The 24,795-nt window shown below is 30.8% G+C and overlaps 3 protein-coding genes across 3 annotated transcripts; all 3 read right to left on the bottom strand.

The window, feature by feature from the left end:
* Positions 1-272: 272 nt before the first annotated feature.
* On the bottom strand, positions 273-2,930 carry LOC112279014 (zinc-finger homeodomain protein 2). Its single transcript, XM_090247316.1, has 2 exons — positions 2,008-2,930; positions 273-1,782 (listed from the first exon to the last, which is right to left on the bottom strand). The coding sequence occupies exon 2, from the start codon at positions 1,214-1,216 to the stop codon at positions 455-457; it is 762 nt and encodes a 253-aa protein (XP_090103442.1). The 5' UTR covers positions 1,217-1,782; positions 2,008-2,930; the 3' UTR covers positions 273-454.
* A 4,531-nt stretch (positions 2,931-7,461) lies between these two features.
* On the bottom strand, positions 7,462-8,022 carry LOC112279015 (uncharacterized). The gene is made up of 2 exons (XM_024513045.2): positions 7,854-8,022; positions 7,462-7,753 (listed from the first exon to the last, which is right to left on the bottom strand). Exons 1-2 carry the CDS (start codon positions 8,020-8,022, stop codon positions 7,572-7,574), a joined length of 351 nt encoding a protein of 116 aa, XP_024368813.1. The 3' UTR covers positions 7,462-7,571.
* LOC112279016 (uncharacterized) lies at positions 7,462-8,933 on the bottom strand. The gene is made up of 2 exons (XM_024513046.3): positions 8,534-8,933; positions 7,462-8,353 (listed from the first exon to the last, which is right to left on the bottom strand). Exons 1-2 carry the CDS (start codon positions 8,593-8,595, stop codon positions 8,095-8,097), a joined length of 321 nt encoding a protein of 106 aa, XP_024368814.1. The 5' UTR covers positions 8,596-8,933; the 3' UTR covers positions 7,462-8,094.
* Between the last annotated feature and the right edge of the window lie 15,862 nt (positions 8,934-24,795).

The raw sequence follows: 24,795 nt of genomic DNA on the forward strand, positions 1-24,795 counted from the left end.
GTCTAAATAGTGAAAATCAAGCCAGCGGTTATGATATTTGAAATGAATTGAGGAGCTAGGGATTTCAAACTCTCGATCAGTCTACAATCTTATCTGACTTCCATTCCTCTCTCGCTTAGAACGTTTGCAATGAACATCGCCACCCTACTGTACAGAAAGCGTCGTAACCCCTGAAAGCTGGACAATTTGACCAACTCATTCTATTTCTTACAAATTCGCCAGTTTCGAAATCTTGTTGGAAACTAGAGTACACCCATTCTGCAATTCTGATCAACGGGAGTGAAAATTACAGGAAATGAACATTATTTTGGTAAACTTTCTTACAAGAGTCAAGCGACCATCTCTTGCGTTACTATTGGCCCGATTATTCGATCTGTAAGGCATTGCTTTGAACAGTGGAAGGTGACGATCAGAAGTAAACAAGAAGCCAGGTTGGTACAAATACTGGCAGTAATCATGGAGGCTTCTTCCCGATGGTGTGCTTGTTGTTATGCATCCATACCTTCAGAACATGCCTCTTAACACCAACTTCAGCACAAAACTCTTGTACGGCAGCCTCGTCGTGCTTCTGGATCTTCCAGCCTAACTTTTCAGCAAATACTCCCATTTTCTCTTTCTGCTCATTATTGAACCTTGTTCTGAATCTCTTCTTTATGGTGGACGGCGATCCGCTAAGGCCACCATCGCCATCGTCCGAGTCGGTTGGTCCAGGACCCAACAAGAAAGGCGCGGCTGTGACTCGGCTGATGATTTGCGCTGGGGTTGGAAGCGCCAATTGCTGGGAACTACCGGGCTGTGAAGGACCTCCTGGAGCCATCAGCCCTCGCTTCCTCGGATCATTTCGTTTGATGTTTTGGCAATCGCAAGTAGCCTCTCCCTCTACTTCCTTTCTATGAAAATTCCTATGACAGTCACATGCGGCGCACTTAAGGGCTGCCACCGTTCCTTCCTCACCACCAGGCATGAATTCACCGCAGCCATCGACCGCGTATCCGCCGGTGGAAATTGCATGGTTTCTGTTACATTCTCTGTATCTAATGGCCTTGGACTTTGCTTTTGCACCCGCCGCTTCCATCGGCCTGGGTTCGTCCATATTGGTGACTCTGTTACCAGTGTTGCTAAACAACTTCAGCTTACTGAACTCATGAAGGCCAGCGAAGGTAGCGGTGATTGGCATCGGCGTATAGTCTATCTTATAGGAAACCAAAGACTCCATAGCGTGGCTCCCCTCCACCTTTAGCGCGTACGATACATGACAACCTCTCTACTTCGCTTCCTCCAGAAAGTCCTTCATAGAGACTCTGCATCAGTTGAGGTAATAGTCCCACAGTTATAAGTGAAGTCGGAGGCCAAGGCTGTTGATTTTGCGATCTCCTTGAAAGAATCTTGCTTGAATCAGATGATTCTCATCCTTCCTTTGGGAGTAGACAGGACTGTCGTAAGCATTTATATGTTCTGGTTAGAATAGCAATTTGAAAACAATGCTGATAGATGTGGACTCATGATCTTGCGCCACGCAACGCCTGAAGGAATAAGACCTCCGATATCGATGTGTGAAGCTTTAACTATGTGTGACTGTCGAAAAGTAAGACAGCTTCTTCGGAATTTGCTTCAACTTCCTCCACCCTGTGCAAGTAATTTATCACTAGACGGATGAATGGCTCGGTCTCACCAAGCTACGAATAGGGAACAGAAACTCCACATTACGTGAGACTAATTTCAATCTTCGATGAAACCCGCTATTTATGACGCTCTTAGGCAGGCCGAGACGCAGTCGAGGGTCTGCAAAGGCACAATCCTTCAGTGACAATCAACATCTAGAATCTAGAACTCTTACAACTTCTAGCTGTGGACAAAACGCCATTTTGAAATACTCTCTAAACAGGACTGGCAGCCTGCTCCAAACACAGCTAGTTACACTACTTGTTTAGTTACACTCAGCCTCGCTTCAAAGCACAGCTACAGCTACAGCTACCATTCTGACGTGTACGAGGATGATCAGCTTACAAGAGATGACGGCGCGGTGAAGACTAGAATTGGCAATATCTCTAACGCCAAGATAAGGAGATAATCAATAAAATACGTCGGCACTATCGCCTCAGTCGAATAAGACCACAAGGTTTTGAAGGTGTGCTCGCCAATCTATGCACACGGAACATGCAGATCAATCAAGGATAACTGTCGTCAGCCCTGACATCCGAACACTCTAAGGTCATAGTGGTAACAGAACTGAAGCACGACTTTCAGAATACCACGTCGGCCCTCAACTCTTCTCACTGTCTTCTCCGCAATCCGACGACCGTTTTCTGTTCAGACAACCAGAATCCACGCCAACCATAGGCTTGTTTCTTCTTAATTCCTAGGCCCGCCCGCGACCCCCCCCCCCCCCCCCCCCCGCAGCTTCCCTTACCCCACACTCGAACCTCAACTCTCGACGCTCCACACTCATAACCACCTCGCCCTAGGTACGCACCCTACAGAAGCAGCGCTACTTCTGCCTTTCATGAGCTACACCGAAATCCTTTGAAAATATCTGCATTCTTCTTTTGGATCCACAGCAACTACAACGCAGATCCAAGAAGCCGTGACTCAGCTGGATCATTCACTTCAACCCCAACCTTAGTGAGGGAGCTCTTCATCAAGGGTGGACAAATCTCAGACGACAGACACACAGTCTGCGGGAACAGAGGAAATGAGTCTGCGACACAGGACGACGAGAGAATAGCACCGCAAACGAAGCGAGCAAAAGGAGATTTGCAGAGACGAGTGTGGATCTTCAATTGGGAGGGAGAGAGAGACGCCGAAGCGCCAACGCCCGGGGCATAAACAAACAAACAATGGGCTCGACGAAGGAGTAGGCGGGGCGGGGCGGGGCGGGGCGAATGCCGGAGGACGACGGGCTCCGGATGCCTCGGAACGGGGTAAACAACATAACTTCGCCTTCTCTTTAATCCTTTCCCGTCATCAAGGGGCCCTGCGGGTCACCGCCTTTACCGGTTCTTCCGGTATCCCCGAATCCCCATTAATAATGCCGTCGCTTCACAATTTCCTTCGCCTTAGGCGTGCTCATGTCAACAGGGCTCGAGATTGAAATGCTGTGTACATGTATTTTTATTTTTATTTTTGCTAATTATTATAATTTTAAAAAATGTAGACTGAAGTGGGCAGAGTATCAAAATACCCTTGTGGATCTACCAATTATTTGGGATTTTAGTTGTTCAGTTTCAAAGGCAAGGGGAGAAAGAAGTTTGACATTTGACCTGTTTCCAGGGCAAATCATGGGCATTCCACTATTGCTGTCCATCTTCCGTTTTATTTTATTTAATATTTATAAAATAAGTGAATGAAAATTGCTAATGCATGGAAGGTCTGATTCCAGCAATCATTAAGTAAGATGATCTTCAGTGCCCCAACTTCAAGTAAAATGAGGCCTTGACCCTTTTTGAAATGGAGCTCAACCTGCTTATTATTCCCCTAAAACCACAAGGTAGAAAGAGCCTTGCCATATTAGTGATTTGCATCCATCCATGCAGCCTCATGCTTCATCCATCCATAGTCTTGATTTGGGTGGGGGGGGACTGACTTTGGCTTCACCAAGTAATGCAAGAGAAACATGACTAAATGGCCCAAATGGTGAAATATCCTCAAGCATCACCATGCTTGTGAATGCTGCTGGTGCAGGCAGTTTGTATATATATATATATATATATATGTGTGTGTGTGTGTGTGGCACTGCTGGGCATGTAATACCCTGTATTCCTTATGAGTGGGCACAGTCTCCCACATTCATCACTGGTGCTTGTGCCCTTTAAATAATAGCTAAATGATACAGTGAAAAGTTGAGAGACCCTTTGGGTTCTCTCCCTGATTAGCACCTCAAAATTTATAACTTTCTTTTAGCCTAAGAATCTTGTGCCGAGAGAGCACTTTGTGTATGAATTATTTGAAATCAAGCAGTAGACAAGAACAATAATAAGGCTTTGTGCCTTTGATGATGGAATTATTGCTTTGTTGGGTCCATGTTTTCTTCTTGGGCACTTCAAGAAAAAAAAAAAAAAAAAAAAAAAACCCAATAAAAAAAAACCCAATAAAAAAATCCAATAAGGAATTAGAAATAAAAAAGGAATGAAACAAACAAACTGTGGGGATGTGAATATTCCACCCATAACTGTTGTGGAGGCTTTGGATTGAGGTGATGCTCACCTCACCCTGTAGGGAACTTGCTTTGCTCTCATTTGGTGCCCCATAAAACTTCCCTTAGGGTCCAAATACTATTAATCACTGGTTCCCATCATGGAAAAGAATCCAAATGTGCCTTAAATCAGGGTAAAATCACACTTTTGACATGAATGTGGAAAACCCAATAGTTGGGTTTATTGGATTCATTGTTTAGTAAAAAGATGATGATTTCTTAATCTCAAGAACTTTCAACTTAAACACTTCATTACAGAATGTGTATGTGTGTATGTGTGTGAATATATATATATATATATATATAAATATATTTGTATTCAGAATTGGATAAAGAATGTTAGATACCAGGTATCTGTCCACTATAATTATGTGAGAAGCTGGCCCTGGGTTAGAAAAACAAAAGAAAACAAAAAAGAGAAGGAAGATGCTTAAGCAAGATTATCAACGTAGGTCATATTTGTAAAAGAAGAAGTATTTTTTGCTATTCATCCAAGTAAAAAACACTATAAATATATATATATATATATATACACACACCCATATACCCTCTCTATTTTATTTTTATTTATTTTTTGTAAAATGGATTTTATTTTTATTTTTTTGAAAAAAAAAGTTGTAGAGTTGCAAGCTGATGTTGAGTTTGGCAACTTGTAAAAAACAGTAGTTTCTTCTATTATTATACACTTATATATCCAAAATGGTCAAATGGGTTATTTTATATTTCCACAAATTGCATAGAATCATATGCAGTCATGATTCAGTCTCAATTAAGCAGCCAAGGGGGGGCACACAATAATGAATGAGTCGGAGGCATGCTCTTTTTATTTCAGTGTTATGAGGCAAATAATGCAACTTAAAGGGGCCACCATCAGAGACAAATTGACTCTTACTTACATCCTTAAGCATGATCCACTCCCCCCCCCAACTGTAGGGGTCCCCAGAGCCTAGTTATGAGTCTTTTGTTCCTAAAGAGGGAAGAATAGGAAGAGATAGAATAGAGTTGAGTTGGAGAGAGTGTTTGTTGGGCTGACTGTATTATTATTATTATTATTATTGTTATTTAGGCTACTATAGAGAGAGAGAGAGAGAGAGAGTTCTGAGGGTGCCAATGATCACCACATGCATTTCTGTTCCCCCAAGTACCCCGCCCCTTGCCCTCCCTTCACTCTAATAATTTCTCCCCTTTCACCTATAACCAGTGGAACCAGTCAAAAATGAGTTTTATGCCCTGCCTGCCCGCCTGCCCGCCCACCTTACACTGTGATTTTCATTCATCCAGATGAACAATACCCTATTCATCCAAAAATTCATTCGTGCATGCATGGATGTGTAAAGTTATTCATCTATAGACCTGGTGGGGTTAAGCCTGTTGAGGACCTCATAAAGAGTTTAAAAACGATGAAAATTGCACAATCACCTTTCCACATCCGTCCATCCATCCACGGTGGGGGGGTCTCCTTTCAGAAAGACTGGGAGTGTGAACAGGGAATGAAAATAGGCCCTGATGGTCTAATATTGGATGAGTGGGGATGGATGGATGTACGGTCATAGGCTACATTGGTGGGGCCTTGTATGTATTTATTTATTTTCTTCTTCTTCATCTAGAGTATGATTGATTACACCTTCTGGGAGGGTTTTGGCATTATGTAATGGAGTGCCCCATTTAAGCTCCACATGGTGCCTTCAAAAGTGGCAACATGGGCTGCTCTCATTGCTATGGTACTACTTGGGGGGGCTTATTCCCCCACCCTCTCATCATTCTATGATTCCATTCTGTGCATAGTTTGTCCCTCTCTCTCCCTTTCTCCACATGTGGTCTCCACCATAGCACTTTTCTTCTACAGAGGAAGTTACTCTTTGAATAGTTCCATGCACAAATTAGGGTTATGGTCCCCTCCAAAACGCTCAAGAGCAATAGTTAGTCGAAGGGCTCCCATTGGCTGTATTGGATGGATGTAAATTTTGCCAACCCAAACCCGCAGTTTTTCCCATCCATATTGCAATGAAACTCAGACTGGTTCAGACTTGAGAGCAACTTACTCTGATGGTCTAGTGCAGGCCAACCAATCCCATCGTTTCCCCTGAACATGGTGAAAAAGTTAAACTGAAAAAGTTAAACTGGAAAAGTAGAGGGGAAAAAGTAAAGGGGTTGATATGCAATTACAATAGTGTTTTGACAACCAACTAAAAACATTTATGGTGCTTTAATTTAATTATTTTGTTTTGTTCTACATCCAACCATTGCGATGCAAACTCATTTTTGAAACTTTCTTTTTGAATCTAGATCCAGAAGTGAATATTAAGCATCTACATATTATGCCCATATTTCAATTTCTAGTAAAGTAAAATGGTTTGCAAATCATTTTTTCAATAAAATGAAATAAAAAAAAATATATGATAATTTTTTCAAGGAGTTGTGAACTATACTCATCAAAATTCATATCTGGGAGCAATATCCCACAAACATTTGGTTTTTAAATTGCTTTAAAAAGGTAGAATCCGAAAAAGAATGTGTAGATAAATGGGTAATCAGAAACACATTTTTAGCACGATAATCAAAATACTTCAAAGATGGATATGAAAGCACCAAAACATGAATTGTTGTGTACTCATCGTAGCTGTACCAAGTCATAAATTTGAAGCAAGTCAATACTCAATTTGGTATTGAAACTGGAAAAGAAAAAAAATTTGACTTGAGGTTGAGGTGAACAATACTGAAATTTCAGTGAAAATTTTGCTTGAAGAAAAAATTGACATTTGTGCATTGTAAGAATGTTGTTTATATTTTCATTAGGTTTTGGTTTTCTTGTGAAATGTATTTTACTAATGATGTGTGAAGATAATCATATGTAAGTATGAATGTGCATATCTATCTATCTATCTATCTATTTATCTATCTATATAAAAATTTTATTTCAATACTAAATTAGACCATAAACTGTTTTTGAAACACTTAAAGTAGTTAGACTTGCAGAAAATGCAAATAACTTATGAATTATCATCATGCAATCAACGATAGCAAAAATCCTTTTGTATTACAATATATATAATAAACATATTTGTAAAATAATATATACATACATAGACATACATACAATGTAAAACACAATCCAATAAATATTTCTTACATGCTATTTTTAATTTTGCAATTTTTTTTTCGTGTACTATTACGATTCTACATCAATAGATTAATATGTTCTACTCAAATAAGATGATTCATTTTATGATTCTATATTCACATAATTTTTATAATAATCTTGTAATAAATCAAATAAAAAATTATGTAAAAATTTATTGAATAATTAAAACAAATGAAAATCTCAAGAATTCAACTCTCAACACCCACACGCGTAGTTTTCTTCAATAAGCACAAACTCTCAATAAATACACAGATGGGATTGTGTTATTACTTCTACACTGCTCTGGAAGTGAAGTGAAATTATACACCTCAGTGAGAAAACCATGAGATTTTGCCATTCTGAGCCTGTTGCGTGTTTGCCTTGTTGTTTGAAGATAAAAGCAAACTCCATGCGAAATGGATCACCAATTTCCCTAAAGACTGCGGAGACGTTACAAACTAAGAACAACTGCACAAGCAAACAATCAAATAAGCAAAGGGAGTGAGAGCGTGGTGAAGGAATTGAGAGAGGAGCACCCACTTTGTCTTGTCGTATTCATCGGCACCGCTGCCTGGACATCCTGGCCACCAAGCAATGCTGCTGCTTCTTCTTCTCCTCCTGCTTCTTCACTTTCCACCACATGCGCCCAGACGTGGCACACTTCTTCCAGCCCCTTCAGGTTCAGGTTTTTGACCATCTCCAGGCACATCCACTCTCCACACCACGTTCCGTGCACTCTCACTCACTCACTCACTCACTCACTCACTCACTGTCTCTTTCTCTATCTTGGAATCGGAACCCGCTTCTGCGCCACCTCACAAGCGGAATCGCGTGAGCTTTGAAGCACACAAGTAGGTTCCAAAGGTAAGTCAAGCCGAGCCGCGAGGGGATCGAGAACCTCCATCTCTGAACCAAAAAGAGACGACCCAAACATTTGTCTACCCTCCCGTCGGAGTGCCACTACCAGCACCAGCACGTTGACAGGGCTGGTCAGTGCGGTGCAAATCTCGGCCAGTTCCTCCAGGTGTGCGAGGATGTCGCTGCACCAAATCCATCCCCTCACTGTTCTTAGCTAGTCCGGTGCCACTCTACCTCTAGAGCTGTCGGGTTGCATGTCAGCACGGGTCTATAAATGGAACATTCATGAACACCATAGAGCCGGAGCGATGGCAGCGCGGAGGAAGCAAACAGACAAACAAACAAACAAACAAATAACCAACCTTTCTTTGCCACAGGGTATAAAACAAAAAGGATCCCTCACAGCTCCAGAGAGTGTAGCCATGTTGTAGACCCAACTCCAGGCAGTGTCGGTGATCTACTTCGGCACCGAACAACTCCCCAGATCACAGTCCGAAATGGGTTCACAATTAGCGGGGATGCAGAGAGCTTTGAACCTGAACTAAAGTGATTCGGTGTTTGTGTTTTGCGGCGAGTGATTAGCTTAATGGACTCCTGTGGAGGCTAAGTGTGAACTTAGTGGGAAGAAGGCAGCGATGATCTCCGGAGGTAGAAAGTAGTCACCACAAAGTGAGAACTTTGTGTATGTGCACTGTTGTAACTCATAAGAATTTTGTGGTTGTTCAAAACAATTGTGATTTCTTGTAAGGAAGGAGATGGGTTATACACGAGGACTACACTATGAAGGAACAACACAAGGTGTGTAAGTGAGTACTTTTATTGGTCAGATTTCTCGTTTTCTAGACTGAAGTGTTAGTGTTTGTTTAAACGGCGAACATTTATTTTTGCTCGTTTTTTTTGTTTTTGTTATTTTTATATTTGATTAGTACTCAGAGTAAATCATTGCATTTCTTATTAATCTATTGTTCGAAATGAAAGCTAGATTATAACAAATTAATCAGAAACACTTACTTACACTACTGTATATACGGTATATTTGTGTTTATTTACAAGAAATTACTGCTATAGCTATTACCTCTAGAAAGTGTTTTATTTTAGAAATATTGCAACCTTTTTGTTTTAATGTTTGTGTCTATTAAATTTAATATCAACGATAAAGATTCTTATTCAGAATTATTGTCCAACTCGTATTGTGGTTCAACAAAAAGCAGTTGTAGACATAAACTATAAAGATTCCCTCACGAATAACAAAAGTGTAAAAATAAGTTATGCTGCAGTACAAATTAAGAAAGTAAAAATAAATTTAATAGGAAAACATGCAATATTATTTGGGAAAAAATTGCATATGTTTTATATATCGAAACCAATGTCACAATACAAGATATAAAAATGTAAAATTGTATACAAAATACATACAAAGTACATACAAAATGCGATAATAAAATCCACAAGACTACATAGTACAAGAGCCTTTTGACTTAAGACCTGGTTTAGGGAATAATCATTATTAGCAGTACTCTGTTGATTAGTATTCATGACTCTATCCTCTTAACTAGTTTGTCCCCTGGATTTGCAATGGCCATGGATGCAGCATGGGCAACTCTAAGAACAATTTGCCCTTTTTCTAATAAAGAAATTAAAAATCCACAATCGTTTATACACACACACACAAACACACACACACACACACATATATATATATATATATATATATATATTTGGATCTGGAGTTTGAGATTTTTTTTCAAAGCTGGGCACCAGAAGAAGGAGAAATGGGGTAGTTATATTTATTAGAAATGGAAAGTAAAAAAGAAGAGGAAGAAGAAAAAAAGAAACATAGGCTGACAGTTTCAGCTTTATTGATGATAAATTTGATTGAATGTCGTATTCGCCCATTGTATTCACATAGTGATTTTATTTACTTACTGATTTTTATAATTTGTAAATATCATGAAATGAATGACTTTATTATTTTTCTCACAATTGTGTTTAAAAATACAATTATTTATTGAGCTAATGTTTTGAATGCTTTCAATCACTGGTAGCTCAGGAGAATCAAAGATTGAAGGATGACTCAAAGAATTTTAGTGTTTTTTTTTCTAAAAAATATTGTTTATAACTTCCTCAATGGCTCAGTAAAATTCTTTTCTTATATCCACCTTCATGACTATGATTAAGTTTACAGCTAAAAAAATATTTTTAGTCTTCTCTACCCATGACATCTTCATGACATAAAATAAGCTTTTGACAATATATTATATAATATAGTTTACAATAACTGTAATTTTATTGATGAATATTGAGATGTTTTATTTTACTTCACATTTATTTTATTTGTCAAATTCCAAGAGCAAAAATATTTGAGAAAAAATGTAAATTAGAGAAAACAAGTTCTTTGTTGTGTAAACAAAAGTTGATATATACAAAAAATTGAGTGCCACAAAGCCAACATCAAATATGCAATAGAAAAGCATAACAAATACATCAACATTCATTACAATCTCTCCAGCTCTCTCTCTCTCTCTCTCTCTCAACTCATTCTATGCCATTAACCCACATCCAGAGCATGTGCTATATTCTGAATCTAAACACACACATTTTGCTTGCAAATGTCTGAGTTCTGGGCACAAGAATGTAAAACTTGGTCTTGAAGTGGCAACTATCAGACGACCACCAAAATGATCAGGTTCAGTGAGACTGTGAGACGTGAAACACGCATGTGAAGTTGAAAATCCAGTCTAAACATGCATGTGGGTTTCATTGTCCACCCTGCCAGGTCCAGTTGGGTTGCATCCTCAGATTGGTGACAATGATATTCCACCTTAAAATCAATGTTTTCATTCTGCTTCTTTGCACCTCCCCTCCACATCCTACAGCATTTTGGCCATTCTAGACACAGCCGAAGTTGGCTTGTGGTCTCTTGCAAGAACAGCAAAATACAGTTGGGTGCATTGACATGAGAATTGCACACACACCAACTCATATTTTTGTACAGCAGAATTTCATGCATGATGGTGCATGAGGAGTTTGTGGGTCGTACCTTTGGCTTGATATTTCTTGAGAAAGATGTGATATTGATATACTAGAATGTTGCAAACTGTTGGAGACAACTTGTGTGGAGGTTTATTTTTGCTGTTTGTTTTTGAAAAAATAGGAGAGTGGTGATAAATTTCAGTGGAATGATCATCTACACTAATGAAAACCATCACTAATGTGTTGTTTATGTTATGAAAGGTCACACAGATAAATTAATTTATTATGGAGGTTCTCAAAGAGAATTTTATTTGGATTTCCATTTACTGTAAACTAGTAAGAGCTGAATTACAACATTACATTGTACTATATATAAATATATATATATATATATATATATAGCTCTCTCTTTGTATATTTTCTCTCAAAAAACACATTAAATTTATCAAAGTGCTAAAAAATGACATAAAAAAAATCAAATATGATTTATGATAAAAATACTAGGTGTTGTAATATATTTTTTTATTATTTAATTTTTGATTTTTTATCATGCACATAAGTAATACTTAGAATAGTACCTTTTGAATCTTTTATAAATATATATAGGAGAATATTAAATAGATCCAAGTTTTTACTAAATTAACATATCCATTCTAACCATCATAAAAAGAAAATGACCTCTAAATTCACTTCTCTACAATTGGATATGAAACCAATGAAAACCAACCACATTCATTATAATTATCATATTCTTCATTAAGGGTGGCTCATTTTAGTAAAAACATGTAACTATTTAATATTTTCCTATATATATATATATATATATATATATAAATAAAAATTTAAAAATATTTTTAAAATATAAAAAATTATTTTTAATTTTTCAATAATAAAAATCTTACAAAATATCATTATAATTTTTAACTAAACCAAATCTATAAAATATGAATTCTTAGGAATAATAAAGTAAATTACTTCTACTTAATTTTAATATTTTTAGATTATATATTTTTTATATGTGTATTTATAATAAATAATTATTAATTTAATTTTTTAAAATTATTTCTTATTTTATTAGTAGTAGACATAAAAATAATTATTTTTTGGTTGCAAACAATTACATAAATTAGTAGTACTAATATACCAACTAAAATTTACATTGCTATAAAAATCATTATTTGTATATAGAAAATATACAAATAAAAGGAGATGTTATATTTAATATATCACTTTATAATATGATTCTATCAAAAAAATAAATTACTATTTCTTATTAACAATTTTTTACAAATTATTCAAAAAAAATTGAAATATACTCAATAAAATTAGACAAAAGTCTTAAAACGTGTCAACTAAGTTTAATTTTTTCTTAAAATATTAATAATAGATATATCAAAAAAATTATTTAAAAAATTAATCACAATATATTTTTTTACAAAAGCAAAACAAATTCTTAGATATTAATTTATTTTAGAAATTAAAATTAATTTAGTTGCATCTAAGAACTTTTATAAGTTTTAATTAAATATATATATATATATATATATATATATATATATATATATATATATATATATCCTATAAAAGTGAATAAAATCTAAAAAACTATAGAAAATTTAAATTGAATTGCATTAAAAAAGATTTTTAAGCTTCTAGGATCATATTGCTATTTTTATAGAATATTTCTATATCATTCTAAAATAAAATAAAAGTAGCTATATGAAATAAAGATTTAAGTCAAGTTTTACATGCTTTTTGGCTTCTTTATTCTAAGCAAAAAAAAAAAAAGAAGTTGCTAATAAATTAATTTCATGATTTGGTTGTATATGTATAATTGTTTAACTAGTAAATGATTTTAAGTAAAGAAAGAAGTTTGAGAATAATTCAGATTTTTTATAAAAAATATTTAATATAATTTATTTACTTCAGTGGTTTTTTAGAATATTTTAGATGATTTGAACAATGTGTCACCAAGTAATATAAATTTAAAGTTGTAAAAGACTAGTAAATGCCATGTGCAAGCAGTTAATCAAATAATTTTATTTATTCGTATATTTTTAAGATTCTTATAATCTGTTAGTATTAATATATTTTTTTTAGGTGCTATATTTTTAAAATAATAAATCTTAGTATGAACTTGAAGAACTTAATGTCAAGTATAGACTTATATTGGCTTATAAAGTCATTAAATCTCTTTATGAAATATACACAAAAAAAGTATATCACAATGGTTTTGTAGCAAATAATTTAGATGAAGTACTTCACTAGTTATATATTTGAGCAGCATTACATTTTCCTAATGTTAATTATTAAATTTAATATTATTTAGAAAGATTGTGTAAGGACAATGTTATAACAAATTGAGATTGTAGTTGAAAATTGGAAGGTTAATTCTTTTTTAGTTTGTGTGGTGACATTGAAAAGCTGGTTGCTACAGAAAGACATGATCTTTGGAGTATCAAAGGCAATTTAGTAGCTTGGTCTCTTTGACACTTTATTATAAATAAATGTTTTATTGCTAAAAATTTGAAATAATATTTTAGATGGCACTATGAAGAGAGGTCATGCAATTAGACTCTTAAATATTAAAGGTTTTGATGTTGGTGGTTATGGGAATAGTTTAAAGTCATTACCTTACTTAGTAAGATCAAATGTTCTTAGTTTATTCTTTACAAGCCTTGGATTTGTCTTAGTCAATTTTTTGATTTAGTAATTTTTAAAGAAATATTTAATAAACACACGTTTTAAAAAAATTTCTTCTTGGAAAGCCAAAATTTTATTAAGATTGAAGTTAGAAATTTTTTTGAAAATATTTTAAGAAGAGAGTGGTTCATTTTCTTAGCAATTTGAATCATCTATTTTTATAGTAGTAATTCTTAATATTTTACAATTAAATTGCTACAAATTTTGGTAGTTTTAAAGCCATATAAGATTTGATGCTAAAAAGGCAAGTAATATTTAAAATAGAATAATGAAGAGATTAAGTGGGATATTCAAATAAACAAAGGTCTTTAAGCTAATGGCATGGTCAAAGAAAAGATGATGCTATTTTATTATATTATTATTGCATAATTATTTTATCCATTTTCTTTATATTATATACTATAATTTCAAAATTCATCTAGTAATAGACCTAGTTATAATAAAAATCAATTACATCTTAACTATTATTAATTTACTATATTTACTTTTAGTGTTGACAGTTCTTTAATCTTATTTTACTTCAGCCGTTAGCTTTTGAATTTGCTTATTTATAATTTTCCTTACAATGTAAAAAATTAAATAAAAAATATTAAAATAAGTAATAAATTTAATAAAGTAAAATAAAACTAAAATATATAAAATATATAAATAATAAAAATAATAATGATATTAATAAAAAATATAAAAATATAAAAATTTAATATGAATATAATAAAAAATAAGACAAAGCCTTTTAATCAAAATATTAATTTAAAGATATAATAAAATAATATCATCTTAAATTAGATTTTTAATCCAATTTTTTTATGTAGATAGATTTTTTAAGATAATGTTGCATTTAAATTTAATATTCGTGCTTTAACTTTTATCTATGTATTAGATTAAAAAATATTAGTTATTTTATCTTCTTAAATCATTATGATTTTTTTTAATTCTCTTAAAATTTATTAGTGATTTGAAAGTACCCACAACACATATAAAATGCTTTCATTAGAGTATTACTAATGCCACCAAAGTTTTTGCTATTGTTACTACAAGTTGCTATCTACCACATGCCATTATAATGTTTGTTAATGCCACAACATGCCACTACAAGCCATCCTATTCTTATCTTATACACCACAATACACTTTATAGAACATTGGTAATGCACACTATAGTTGATACAATATACATTTTTCATGGATATGTATTTTAATATTTCATTAAATGTATTGTGGTATGTAATGAAACTTTAAGACATCTTGTGGTGACATTAACAAATTTTTTAATGGTATGCAATGGATAATAAGTTGTAGTCATAGAAGCAAAAATTATAATGGCATTAGCAATATTCTTTTATTATTACTGTAAAAAATTAAATTCCTAGTACTTTTCTACTTTATTTGTTCTAAAATACCATATAATAGAATAAAAAGTATTATAATTCTTTTAAAAAATAATAGATTTTATTAATATTATTTTTATTTAATAAAAGATCTTTCAACTTATAGATTTTTGTACCTCAAAAATCTCAAGTATTCCTTCTATGTCTCTAAATAGTAATTATCCATACTCTCATTTTTACAACTCATGGTTTTGTCAAAGTTGTGGTCAAACAATTCATCTTGAAAATTGTATTCAATATATTTGTCAATTTTATTTGATCTTCTTCAATCTATTCTTCAACATACTCTTCAACCTATTCTTTCACCATCTACATCTTCATTAATTTCTTCTTTTTTTGTCTTCTTCAACCTAGTCTTCAACCATCTATATCTTCATTTTCTCTTGCAACTCTTATAATTCAATATTAAACAAAAAGTATATAAAATAACATGCAATTATATCAATTGTACTCTCTTTTAATATGATTTTTATTTAATGATAACAATATAACTTTGAAGCTATTTCTAACCTCTTTATAGTATATTTCTTCCAATACTATTTAAACATAATGAAACTAATTTATTTCTAACTACCATAACTACCAAAGGTGGTTTCAACCACCTTGTCTTTTAAATACATGGATGACTATTTCCTTTGTCTTTTCACACTCTTATTTTTTTTAATAATGTCATTTATACTTATTTTTTTAAATAATTCTTTTATACCAATTTTTATTCTTTTTTCTTCTTTAATTTTAGTCTCTTTTTTTTCATTTTTTTATAATATTTTTTTAATAAAATAATATCTTTATTTAATTAATTATAATTTTTAAGATTAACATTACTTCATTCTCATAAAATTAATTGATTCCATCCAATTAACCATTGATAATTATTTTGAATTCTTCAAAGCCTCTCATATTTTTCCATTGTTTTTCATAAATAATAAATTTCTTGAACTTTAGCTTCCAAATTATTCTTGTAATGTATTCTTTTCATCCTCTAAAGCTCTTTTTTCCTTTGAAAATTGCATATCATTAGTTTTAATAAAAACTAATGCTTTATCTTCCATATGACGTGTATTAGACTTATTATAATATCTTGAATGGTATTTGTAAATTTTTCTTGACTTATTTGGATATGTTGTCAAGACTTTCATATTCTCATAATTATTTTTTGTATTTTATAAAAGTCTTGATTCTTGCATTGCATGAGATTTTTTTTTTTTTTTTTTTTTTTCTTATTTTTTTTGTAGGTTAGAATTAAATTCTAACTACTAATTAGGATTTATTGAATGGTGACTATTCTTAAATGGCTTTTTTGACCCACTTCCATTGACAACAGAAATCCAAGGCAATAGTAGAGCCGCCTCAAATTTCTCCAATAGAAGTGGATCAAACTCTATTTCGTGACGGTAGAGGCCGCCACCTCTTTTTTCATTTCTTAAGGGAGTAAGTGAATGATCGTCATGGTTACCACCACTCTTTTCATCTAAGGATGGAATGGATGGATGGTCGTCATGGCTGTTATCGTCATGTCCATCTTTAGGCAAATAAGAGGGAGGGCCTTTGTAGCCTTCTTTCATCTTTGTACTATATATATTTGTTGTGATGTTGGAAGTGTGCCAATCAAATCTATTTCAGTAGTCTTTTGAAATTTGTGTGATGCAAGCTTCGTGTGTAAATTTGGATTTTGCCAAAGTAATATTATCAAGATTATTGTTCCTTAGTTTTATTTTGCTCAATTGTATTTTGCTCTATTCTAAGCTTAGTTTGTGTTAGATTGTGTTATTGCTTGGCCTTCTTTGGAGGTGGATTTTAACGTCCCATTGAGAAATTTTTAATTATAGTTGTAGCTTATCTTCATGGTATGAGCTTGATTTCTATGTAGGTTCAAATTTGGTCGATCTATTCAATAGCACAAAATTTGTAGAAAGAATGACCATTGTCATTTTAGTAAATAGAAGATAAAGTTGAGATGGTTCTTGATGAAGAAGCTCATTGTTTCATAATAATGGTGGTATGATGGATTCATTGTTGGAAGTGTCATTGCTTTAATTATACAACCATTCAAAATTGTATAGTTTTGATAATTATGATAAGATCTCTTTTTAAAAAACTTATGGGAAGAATGCAGACTTATCTTAGTTAACAGAGAAGCCCAATTACATGAATGGAAGGAGATGTGGTGGCAATATTGATGCAATGTGGTCATATACTAAAAATTCGATTAAATTTCTATATATATATCAATTAAAGAAAAATATTTATATGCTTTTGGTCGTTATTGAATAGCAACTATTAAGGTCAGATGTAAAGTTGCTTGTCCATTGCTTGTTTCTTCTTATTACATGGTTTGAACCTCCTTTTCCTTGTTTTTATTCCTATCTACTTATAAAAACTTGATTAAGTCTTCAATTGAGTTAATATCTAGATTATTTGTTATTAAGTTGTAACATAATTAATAGGTGAAAGAATGAAGCAATATTATATTATAAAAGATATTAATATAAAATATTATAGCAAATTATTTTAGAAATATAGATAATAGTTATAAGGTAGTAAAACAAAAAGTGCAAATGCTGTCTTTTTACAAAGTAGACATCTATTTATTTTGTAGGGCCATAAATAAAGCAAAATAAGATAGACTAAAAAAATATATATTAACATATGTATAAGGAAATTAGGATTTGATTTTAGCAAAATTTACCTCAAGAAAATAAGAATTGATATCAAGATCAAAATCAGATCTCAAGGCATAAAACTACACACCTACGGCAACTTTCGGATCCTTTTGGCAAGTCAAAGAATAGGATTTGAGAGAAGAATTTATGAGATTTGTTTGAACATTGGTTTTGGGTGATTTTAGTTTGTAATGACTTTGCAAGAACTTTAAAAAATCAAAGTTGTTTTTGATGAATATGATTTTATAAAATAAAAAAAGATTTATATTTGAAAGTATTTTGTGAGTTTGGTGTAGATCTATAGGTGAAATTTTGTGGATTTGTGATTATAGTTATTTTTAATGCATAATATAAATTTAAAAATGATCAAATGATTAAATTAAAGGTTATTGAAATTCAAGTAGGTTTGGATCTCAGAAATGAGGTTTTAAGGGTTAGTGAAGATTTCTAAGATCTTTAATAATCTATCAATTGGATTGACGTGAAATTTATATATGTAGATAGTAGACTTGATTTCCAATATTCATGTGAATTTTGAAAAGTATTTAATAGTAGAATTAAGAGATTTTGGCTTAGAAAGATCAGCATTAAGATTGAAAAAGGAGGCTAGCCAACACCCAAGCAAAATTTAGGATTTATTTTCTATTTGGTAAGTTTGATTGTCTTAAAAACTTTTATGCTTGTTTTTAGCTTAATTTTTGAAAGGTATGTAAATCTAAATTAAAAATCAATGATTTTATTGTTAGTTATGGAGGTTTTAATCTATAATAGAATTTATTAAGATTTTGTTTAAGATTTAAGGTTGATTTAGGATCTAAAATTTGATAAGAATATGTTTGGTATTTAATTAGGATTTTTTAAGGATTTTATTATGATTTATTTAAGATTTTTCTAGGATTTATCTTGGATTTAATTAAGATTCAATTAGGATTCAATTAGGATTCAATTAGGATTCTTTTAGGATTTTTTTTTTTTTTTTTTTTTTTTTTTTTTTTTATAATTTATTTGAAATTTTAATTGGATTAAATTAATATTCTATTATATTTTTTAATATTTAATTATAATTTTTACATGATTCTATTTGAATTCTTGAAACTTGTTGTTAGAATTTTCTTTTATCTTCTATAATTAAATACTTAGTGCATTTTCAAGCAAGACTTCACATAGTACAATACCATACATTACTTAATAACATCTTTGTGCATTGCTCTGAGATCTTTGATCAAAGCATGGCTAAAGTCTTTGATTAAAACCTAGCTAGGACCTTCTATCAATGCCTGGTTGGGGCCTTATGTTGAAATCCAGCCAGGACTTCTTATGAAACTTAATAGAGGCCTTCTACTAAAGCTTGGCCAAGGCCTTCAATGGATATTTAACTTAGATTATCAACAAGTACCTTACATATGTCTTTGATTGATATCTGTTTTAGTTCTTTTCATGATTTTTAGCCAAAATTGCCCAAATATGCCTAATATAGTATACTAGTTGGTACTTGGTAATATTAAAGCAAAGGTCTTTTTTAGATATTATTAGTATAAGTTGTAGTCAATACTGGACTTTCTTGTTTCTTTGTCAAATTTTCTTTTTTGTGTATTGACATCTAAAAAAAGCTTCTTGCTTATTTTTTTGTTAAATTTTCTTTTTTGTGTGTCAAATCTATAGTTTTCTGACTAATATCCTTTATTATAAAAACTCTACTTATGTTAAAATCTGTAGTCTCTTTTGCTCCATTGATGTGAATTTGTTTAGGATCAATAAGTGTAGTTCAATAAATACCTATTATATATAATTTCTAAATATAATTACGAGAATTCTTGTTCTTTTTTGCAAATAACCTTGTCTTTTCATATTTTATTTTCATGTTTTTGTATATTTTTATATGCACTATAGATATGATAATGCCAAATGTCTTTTTTTTTTTTTTTTTTTTTTTTTTTTTCTTTTGTTCCCTTTTTTTTTTCTTCTAATGTACATTTTTTTTTTTTTTTTTTTTTTTTTTTGTGTAGATAGATTTTTCCAGCCTTTGTAGTAAAAACCTCTTTTTATGTAGGTGTGGCAATTGGAAATTATTCCATGCTTTGTCTTCTATCCATTCTTTCATCACTTATTACCAAATTATTTTCTATAATAATAACAACAATAATAAAAATAGATAGTCCTTTTTTACGCTTGCTCTTCTTCATTTCCTTGTTTTTGAGGTTTGCCTCTCTTAATCATTATCTTTCTATTCACTTTAATACAATAATTTTTAATTATTTTTTAAATTTTTATAAAATCAGAATGAAATAATTTAATACTTTTTTTTTCAACTTTATGGTTAATTTTTTTGATAGAAAAATATACTCAATATATTTAAGTTGTTTTATATTTATATTGAAGTTATAAAAATATTTAATTATTTTGACAAGTTTGAAAAGTAAAAATTTAATAATTTAAAAAGAAGAAATATTTGGCTTATTTTTTAGACTTTATATATTAACCATTGGTAATTTTGGTTCAATATTTTCATTAAAATTTGATTGAATTATTTGTTGCTTCTTATTATCTTATATAATATTCATCCAAAATAAATAAATAAATAGATAGTTTTTTATGTTTCATAACATGGTTTGCTTTTATTCATGTTAGCTCTAATAGTAATATTGCTGGATAATATTAAATCTATTATTCCATTAAAATATATTAAATTAATAATATAAGATCCTATCAATTTGTATTGATTTTTTTATTTTTTTTATTGAGGTTATTTTTAACCATAAAATCAATTGATTTTCATTACATTCATTATTTTTTTTAAAGATTATTTTGATTTTATTATTATAAATTGTTCTATCATATATGTTAATCAATATAGTATGGTTTTTTTTTAAACCTCTTGAATAACTTAGTTACTATCTTTACTAAATCAAAAAAGATGCTTGTATCAAAATTTCCATTATAACTAAGTTTATATTATATTTTCATGAGATTTTTTTTTGTAAATCAATTTCATAAACTTAACAAAGTCTATTAGTCATTATAGTTTGTATATTAAAAATTCAAGTTTCCTTTTCAATTCCATTCATCCATTGAATGTCAAGGATATGAACCTCAAAGAAAGAAAATCCTTAACTCACTCTTGTATTAATGAAAGAAACTAGAAAGTCACTTAAAGATGATATAATATTGAAGTAGAATGGCTATTGCCAAAAACAAGAAGACTAAAAAGTCTTAAAATAAGACTAAGGACTAGAAAGGCATTGACAAGAGTGAAGAAGACTTCACTCTTATCTCCATATATACTCTCTAACTAGGAGTTACTTGCAATATTGTATATGTTCTTCAATATGTGTTGACTTTGCTAACCACATGTTTTAACTTGCAAAGTAAGTTATCTATGTATATGCCACATAATTAGCTTATTTCACAAGCTATCACATGAAGTTAACTTATTTCACAAGCTTCTAACACGTAGTTAACTTGTTGGCCAAGTTTCTAATCTATAAACACATCTAAAGTCAAAATCGTATCTATGAAGCTTCTAGAAAGCTCTTCTAGAAGAATTTATAAAAAATAAATCTATATTTATCTACTTCTATTTAATCATATAAGTAACTATTGAGGTACATGTATATGTCCATGACATTATCTCTTCTCTTAGGAACGAGTTTCATTAGCAGCAATCAGCATCTTTCATAGATCTTTGCAATTCTTCATCTTAGTTTTGATGGATATTATCATTATTTGATTTGTTCCTCTCTAACCATATCTTTATTCTTGACGTCTTTCAAATAATCAATTGTCACATGCAATGGCTTGAGCAATAAATTATTCTAACGATTTTGTCTTTGATATTATCAGTAATAAGTCTTAAACATTATCCTTCAACTCATATCAAAATTTATTGATAAAGGCTTTCTCATTCTAGTCCATATTATAAGCAAAGTTTTGGAATTCATCACCATATATGGTCGCTGACCGTGATCCTTATTGCAAAGTTAAGAGCTTGGTCTTATCTATTCTTTCTTGATTACTTTCTTTGAATGTCACTGTAAACACTTCTAAGAATTAATTTAAATCATAAAAAAGTCACGAATACTTTTTCATTAAAGGTAAAAATCAAGAAAGAGTATTTCTTGATAAAAGTGCCCATACGAATTCAACTTAAGTAAATCCATTTCGGTACTAGAAAAGATGCAACCTTACATAGAGCCAGACCTATTGCAAAAATCCTTGAAATTTTAATCTTGTTCTATCAAACTTCTCAAGCATAATAATCCTTGTCTCCATCATGCTTGTAGAAGTAAAACTTCCTTGATTTGGTTGTGAGATTAATCTACTTGCTTCCTTCATTTATACAACTTCTTATCGCAGACTATGAACTTCTTCCATAGGCGTAGGTATAGTACCTCTATGATTTATATTAGAAATATTTGACATTTCTATTCTTAAAGTATTGACAAGTTCATAGAGATTTGCAATAGTTGCAAATCTATTCTCACTTCCATTGAAAATAACATCTATAATTTTTTTTCTTCCATAGATAATTCATACAAATTCAAAAAATTAAATTAGAGGAGGATAATCTACAACCTCTAATAAAAATTTCTACAAAGAGGAATAATCCACTCTCTTTAAGGAAAAAATCAGTATTAGAAAATATTTTTTTTTGTTTAAAGGTGGATAGTTTGTAACCTTCAAAATACAATAATAGAAGTGAAGTAATCCATTCACTTCTAAAACAAGATAGAAACAATATGTTAGCATTCTTATCAAAGTATCAAGGACATGAACCCTAAAAAAAGAAAATCCTCAATACACTCTTGTATCAATGAAAAGAACTAGAAAGTCACTCAAAGATGATATAATATTCAATTAGAATGGCTATTGCTAAAAACAAAAAGAATAGAAAGTCTTAAAACAAGACTAAGGACTAAAAAGGCATTGATAAGGCTGAAGAAGGCTTCATTCTTATCTCCATATGTATTCTTTAACTAGGAGTTATGTAGCAATATTCTATAAGACCTCCAACATGTACTGACTTTGCTAGCCACATGTCTTAACTTGCAAGACAAGTTATTTATGTACGCCCCACATAGTTAATTTTTTTCATAAGCTACTACACGAAGTTAACTTGTCTTACAAGCTACTAACAAGTGGTTAACTTGTTGGCCAAGTTTCTAATCTACAAATACATCTAAAGTCAAAATTGCATCTATGAAGCTTCTAAGAAGCTCCTCTGAAAGACTTTATGAAAATTAAATCTATATTTACCTACTTCTATCTAATCATATGAACAACTATTGGGATAAATGTATATGTTTGTGACATCAAATGGGCAATAACGCTTCTATGCCATAAATTAAAGAAAAAAAAAAAAATATTTTGTTGTAATTTTGTATGTAATATGTATGTTTGGAGTACCAAATAAAAATTAGTATCACAATTTATTTAATTTTATTTTTTATTTTAATTAACATAATTTTAAGAACTTTATTAGTTGATTTAGTTTATCTACTTTTTAAAGAATAATAAGTGGTGGACTTCCAATGTTAAATCATAAATTTTATTTTTAATAATTGAATTGTTTCATTAATAAAATATATCCTTAGATTACATATTGATTTAATAGGAAAATCATACTATGTTATAGTTTTTTATATAAATTTTTTCTTGTCAATTTAGTTGTATTATCTTTTAATGTTCTTGCTTCTATCCACGTGGTTGTACAATAAATTGTACTTATAATATATTGATTCCTTTTTAAACTAGTTGATAGATCTATTGGTCCTAAAAAATTAATTCTCTATCTTTGAAACACTTCCAATAGTAATATTGGATATAAATGATTTTTGTATTTATTTGGTTTATTAATTGTGCATTAGTAAATACCACATTGTTTATAATAATCATTTACATCTTGTCTTAACATTGGACACCAAAATAAATAATTAAGTTTGTATAAAGTTATTATTGCCAAAAAATGACCTCTAGTAAGTCATTCATGTGCTTCAATAATAATAGCTTTTGTAATAGGCCTTGCTAATAAAATTTATTCTATGCCATTTGAATGTATTTTTATTATTATTTTTTATTTTCTTTAAATAAAAATATCAACGTTTTATAACAATTTGTTATGTGACATTAATTAAAGTAGTTGTAGTAAGTCATATATTCTTTAAAAGATCAATAAAAGGTATTATCCAATCTACGAAAGGTAATAGATACTATTCTTTTTCTAGATTAACTTAGATCATAAATAAATTCAAGTTTGAAAAAGTATCTACTACATCCATTGATGCTTCTCCAATTTTTATTTTGGACAATTAATCTGCCATCACATATTGATGTCTTGTTTTATAAATAATTTTGAAATCATATTCTTGTTATAGTAATATCCATCTTATTATTTTTTCTAGAACTATTGGTCTATTAATTAAATGAAATAATATTTAATAATTGACATAAAATATAAAATGATTTGCTAGCAAATAATAACAAATTTTTGAATTAAATAAATTATTACCAATATTTTTTTATAGTATTATAATTTTTTTACTTTATTTAGTAGTTTATTAATATGGTAAATTATTAAATCTAATTATTTGATAAAGTTTTGGGACAAAATACAACCAATTGCTTCCTTTGAAGCATCACAATGTACATGGAAATTTTTATTTTAAAGTGGTGTAATTAAAATTGGAATAGATGTTGATTTTTTGTAGAATTTCAAAGACTTATTGATATTCTATGGTCTATATATACTTTATACTAGATTTTGTTACAATTGTCAATAATTGAGATAAATTGGCAAAATTATGTATAATTTTTTTGTAATAACTAATGAAAGCCATAAATTCTTGTATTTCTTTAAGATTCTTTGGTGATGATAAAGAAATGATAGTTAGTATCTTGGCTG

The sequence above is a fragment of the Physcomitrium patens genome, chromosome 2 (genome assembly GCF_059467195.1).
Source record: "Physcomitrium patens ecotype Gransden chromosome 2, ASM5946719v1, whole genome shotgun sequence".
Lineage (NCBI taxonomy): Eukaryota > Viridiplantae > Streptophyta > Bryopsida > Funariales > Funariaceae > Physcomitrium > Physcomitrium patens.